The sequence below is a fragment of the Terrapene carolina genome, unplaced genomic scaffold, assembly GCF_002925995.2.
Source record: "Terrapene carolina triunguis isolate 2854851 unplaced genomic scaffold, T_m_triunguis-2.0 Scaffold167, whole genome shotgun sequence".
Lineage (NCBI taxonomy): Eukaryota > Metazoa > Chordata > Testudines > Emydidae > Terrapene > Terrapene triunguis.
This window is the reverse complement of record NW_020664518.1, coordinates 225,225-230,545: the sequence shown is the minus strand read 5'-3', so window position 1 is coordinate 230,545 and position 5,321 is coordinate 225,225. Positions and strand designations below refer to the sequence as shown.

The following is a 5,321-nucleotide window of genomic DNA, read 5'->3' as shown; positions in this document are numbered from 1 at the left end:
CAGTTTTCCCCTTCCATTCTTCTGATTTTGGTGAGGACCAGTTGGGCTCTGCCCACAGACGCCAAGAAGATTCCCTGAAACTTTGGCCTAGATCAGATGAGGTGTTCAAAAGTTATCGCATTACAGACAGACCCTCCTGTGCTCAGCCAAATGCTGGTAAGGCCAAGTTCTCCAAAGCGGCCACTTTGGGGGTGGATTGCGAGGACTCTGCTGGGACTCAGAGCCCGGTTTGCAGAGGGGCTGAACACCCGTAAATCACGTTAGCAACAATAGGATCGTCAGCTCCTCTGAAGAGCATGGCCCAAGCTGGGCACCCTACATTAATGCACATTTTGGTCCTAGCGACTTTCCCAAGCTCACTCAGTACGTCGGCATCAGAGCCAGGAGAGAACCCAGGAGTCCTGAGTCCCAGCCCCTTGCTCTCCCCTCTACAACATCTGGAGAAATGAAGAAACAAAGACCCAGCTCCCATCCTGTGAAGTTGGCCCCCGTGACAAAGCATGCAGAGAGCACGCAGGGAGCAAGCCAAGCCTCACCACCTTCCACATGGCCTCAGTGGCTCTGGGAAGCTCTGAAAAGGTGCTGCTTACCTTGCAGGTGGCATGGGATCCCTCCCGGGGAAAGAGCCATCTCTGGAGCTCCTGGCAGACTGGCCAAGGTAGCAGCACGGGCTACCAGAGCAGCATCTTTCAGCCCAGCCTGCAGTCAGAACGAAACTGGCCCTGCTCAGAGGAAGCGATGAGGTTACTTACCAACCGGTAGTGCCGCTGCTTTGCACCCCCTCCTCCCTCAAGCTGCCGCTTCCTGCCCCTCAGCCGAGATTCAGCCAGAGAGCAAGTGGAGCGAAATGAAACCGCCCAAGCTAGCAGCCCACGCGGGCCCAGAGATGGTGACAGGCGTTCACCTGAAACAACAGTGCCCTGCCGAGGAGACAAACACCAGGGCCAGCAGCCCACAAACTGCTCTGGCTTGGCAGGGAAGAGGAGCTCAATGCAAGTGCAGAAACAGTTATTTCTCCTTCCCCCTTCCCCCTGCTGTCTGAGCCCTGAGCTCCCCCACACTACAGCTCAATCCTGACCCGCGGCCCCCCTGCTATTCCGCTCCGGGGCTCCCCACACAGATAACGCTGCCGCTGCCCCTGAATCCCGGCTCCCCTCACACACACAGCTCTGACAGTGACCCTCCAGCCCCACCCACAGCCCCCTGCTAGTCCAGCCCTTCGGGCTTTTTGAGCAGAGTTTTTTCCAGATATCAAGTGAGGCGCAGGCTGAGCCCCTATTGATGGGCCCCCTCCCCACAGCCCAGGCTGAGATCTCCAGTGGGGAGAGGTGGGGTGGGGAGGGGGTTTCCTGAACTCCTGCTTTGCTGCTCACACCTCAGGACACAAAAAGCGGCTCCCCCTTAACTTGCCCTCAGCTCAGCCTGCCAAGGGCACCTGCATCTCCAGGGCAGCTGGGACAGTCTGCGTGGGGAGCACCTTTCCCAAGCCGGGGAGCAGCATCTGTTCATCACAGGCGCAGCGTCAAGCCTCTTCCCCTAGGGTGCGCTGCTATCTGCTCCCCACTCCTCCACGCGCCTCCCTCTCCAGCCCCTCAGCTGGTTACTGGTGGATTCCTGCCAGTCCAGGAGTGGGACGGCACAAGAACGAGAGGGGGACGGTGGCTATTTTGCCTTCGCCCACCCTGCTGGAGGCCTGGGGAGCATGGGCAGGCTCAATTGCTCACTCGCCCCTCAGCTTTGCACTAGGAGAAAGCCAAGGCTGGCTGTTTCAAAGAGGGCCCTGGGTTTTTGGGTGCCCAATGGGAGGGGCTTTGGGCCCGCCCCCCAGGCATGCTGAGCACCCACAGCCCCTATTGATTTCAACTGCTGCAGGTGCCATTAATGCACCGCTGACCACCGGGCCACATCATGCGTGCGAACGCGACACCCAGAGTCACTGGCCATGTTTTGCAAACCTCAGCCCAAGCGACGGGCTGCCAGCTCCGAGCCAGCGTGGGGGTGCTGGCGTTCAGGGTGCACGTCCGGGTCACTAACACAAGGGAGGGGGCCTCACTAGACACACAGATGTGGGAGGCAAAGAGAAGGGCAGATGAGGGCAGGGTCTGGAATTGTTCACTGCCCTCCATGGGTCACAATCTCACCCGAGCAAGTGGCAGGAATCTTCCCAGCCAGAGCCATGTTGAAAGGAGAAGGGAAGCAGGATCTTGGCCGCTCAGTGCCCTGAGCACGGGGCCAGCTGGAGAAGGGCCATCCGTGTCAGGCTGCAGCCTCAGGGTCTTCCCCAGAGGGCTGGTGGGGCTGTGAGGCAAGGTGGCCTTTTCTCACCCTTTTCACATGTGAAAGCAGCAGATACACCTTTGCAGGAAGTCATCTCCCCACAGGGGCTGCTGCCTCCGGAGACACAAACCACAGCTCGTCGATGATCAGCCACGCACAACCCTCCCCAGCTGGGCCAGGGCCAGTGAAGGACACACTCTGTCTCACGAGTCCCTCCAGGGTGAGGCTCAGCTGCAGCGACGTGCAGGGTGTGCAGCGCCCTTTGCTGGGCAGGGGTGTCTCTGCTGCCCTCCTTCCAAGAGCCTTGCGGCTCAGCTGCGTTGTCTGCACCCCCCGGGATGGCAAGTGGGAGCAGCAGGTCCCAAGGCATGGAGCCCACTGCAGCAGGGGTCCGGTTGGGCCCCAGCCTTGCCGTCCCCAGGCACATTCTGAGACTCATCTCAGCGCAACAGCTTTGGTGATGCTGTGAAAACGGGCTAGGGCCAAGGCAGGGATGGTGAGCTGGAACCTTCTTAGAAGGGATTTGAATGTGTTTCTGAAATTGGGTAATGCCATCAACCTAGCATGGGTCAGAATGGGGAGGAGCTCCACACAAACCCCACCCTCAACCACAAGCTGTGCCCACAATCCCAGACTAGCTGCACATTCCACGTGCCTAATCAGCAGTGAAGAGGGCATTGTTAGGTTTCAGAGTTAACTTCCCATCAGGCTGACTGGTGCAGTTCTCCCTGTAAACGAGTATATTCACTGTGAGGTGCCCCCTTGTGGTCAGGTATGGCATAGCGGCTCTCACTTCTCTAGTGCGCCCCCCGCCCCCGGCTGACGATCACTCTGGTACTGTGGTCATGGAGTTCTAGGCCAGAAGGGAGCGCCAGACATCCTGCCTGACCCCCTGTATAGCACAGGCCCCAGCACCCGCACACTAACCCCAACAACCGGACTGAGACCACGCGTTACAGCCCTCAGGAGAGGACGGCCCTGTGCCAGGCAGAGAATGGGGAGTGAGGCTCACCAGTGCCCGGAAAACAACAAAGGGAGCTACACCCCGATAATCCTGTCAAGTGACCCCCACCCGCTACCGAGCCGGGCGACAAACCCCCACGTCCCTGCCAACCTGACCTGGGGGAATTCCGGCCTGTGAGCAGGAACCAGCCAGCCAAACCCCCGAGGGAGAGAGCTCCGGGTGCCACCGCAGAGCCCCGCCCCTGCCCAGCACCCCAGCCCCAGCCCCAGCCCCAGCCAGACCTGCGGCTTCAGGAGGAGATTGACACCCCCCCAGAAGACACTGGGGTGGGGGGTGGAAACCCCTCCCGGACGCTGAAGCCCTGCAGCATGAGCTATAGGAACGTAAGACAAACCGGGAGAGACCCAGGGCTGCCCAGCCTCTGCCTCCTGCCATTACAAGCAACCCCTCGGCCAGATCGACCTCTTACGTCCACCCCTTCCGGGTCCCCAAACGTCCCTCACACAAACCAAATCCTCCCGCCCTCTCAGGGGCTATTCCTCAGCCTGCCAACCCCTGCTGGGCTCTAGAACCCCTGTGAGGGGCTTGTGCACCCCTTTCCTTGGGGCCATGGGGGAACCTCTTCTCCCCCACTCAGCCCGGGCTGCTCCACTGGGCCGCAGTGCTCTGCCCACCCAGCCTCTCAGTTCCCCTCGGGTCTCGCAGTCAGGGGCTGGAGCTCTCCCTGCTCCGAGCGGCCACACTCCCTGGCTCTCCCTCCAGCTTCCCCCGGCAGGCCTGACTCGCCCTCTGCACTGCAGCCTCCTTCCCGTCTCAGATGGCTCCTGCAGCCCCAGGCTCTCCAGCCCGCAGGGCCGGTCTCCCCTGCAGGCTCTCGTCTGCAGGCTCAGCCAGGTGGAGTGGGGGCCCACCAGGGAGAGGAATTGTTCTTTTAAATGCAAGCTGAGATTCCACAGACAGTACTGAGGCCTCAAACGGAGCCATGCCATATCCCCGAGGCCAGCTCAGCCTGGCACCCAACCCCTACGGCCAGCAGTCCCCAGCAATCCCAATCCCAATGGGCCGGGAGCAGGCCCTGAGCCCTCTGCCCCCACCCCCACCCCAAGGGCATCTCTGCCCATGTCCCACTGCTGCAAAGGCCCTGCACAGCCCCTGGGGGAGGCCACCTGGGCACCTCCCCACACAGCCTCTGGGACATCGTTATTCCCTGGGGGCGGGGGGTATCCCAGCCCCTGCCCAAGGAGCTGAGCATGCAGCTCTTCCCACTTGGAGAGACCCATGTGGTCTCCCCCCACCCTGAGGGCCCCGCACACCAGCTCCACGGCCCCCCGCCCTGTGTCCTCGTCCCTTGCTGCCTGAAGAGCCCAGGCTCCCCTGGAGCTGGCACCAAGCCTATGGCTGCAGCAGCTTATTGCAGGCTTTCCTGTCCTCTCTGCGGGCCAAAGGCCAGGTGACACCCTGTGGGCTGGCAAACCTTCTCTGCTGACCCTCATGGCAGGAAGGGGTGGGCACATCTTAACCCTGATCTCAGCCAGCCACCTTCACCAAGCAGGAGGAGTGTTGGTTACCCACAGCCCTCGGGCCACCTCCGGTGTAAGGTGACTGGGGCCTGCGTGCTTGGCGCCAGACCTTGCTGTTGGTGCCACTAGGCATAGCTACCAGGTAACTTGGGGGGATGGACGGCCATAAGTGCCGATGAAACCCCCCTGCTCTGGGTCTAAGTGAGCCAAAGTAACTCCATCTTGTGAACTTTAACCAGCCTCCATGCTAACAGCCTAAATGCTGAAGCAGAATATGTAACGGTCAGCTTTTTTTTGCAGACAGCTGCAGTTTCGCTCACACTAGCAAAAGCAGTAGTGATAAGGAGGGGGAAAGAGGCGGGGGGGAAGTCTCCATGTCTCTAGGCTTGCAAGGCCAAAGATAAACATGTGGATGAGAACTTTTCTAACACGCCACAATGTAGTGCCTGCTGTAACTGCTGTCAGGAAGGGAGGGGTAGAGGGGAAACAGAACAAAGGCTTACTCAAACAGCTTGGAATATAAAATGGGAAACTTGCTTGTATTTGTTGCGCTTCTGATT

At 60.2% G+C, this 5,321-nt stretch overlaps 1 protein-coding gene across 1 annotated transcript in view; it reads right to left on the bottom strand.

Annotated features, from left to right (window-relative positions):
• The window catches only part of LOC112117217 (capping protein, Arp2/3 and myosin-I linker protein 2-like), a 104,800-nt gene extending 104,170 nt beyond the window's left edge, over window positions 1-630 (bottom strand). The window contains 1 exon segment of the mRNA XM_029912032.1: window positions 591-630. Coding sequence (XP_029767892.1) covers window positions 591-630 — 40 coding nt within the window.
• Between the last annotated feature and the right edge of the window lie 4,691 nt (window positions 631-5,321).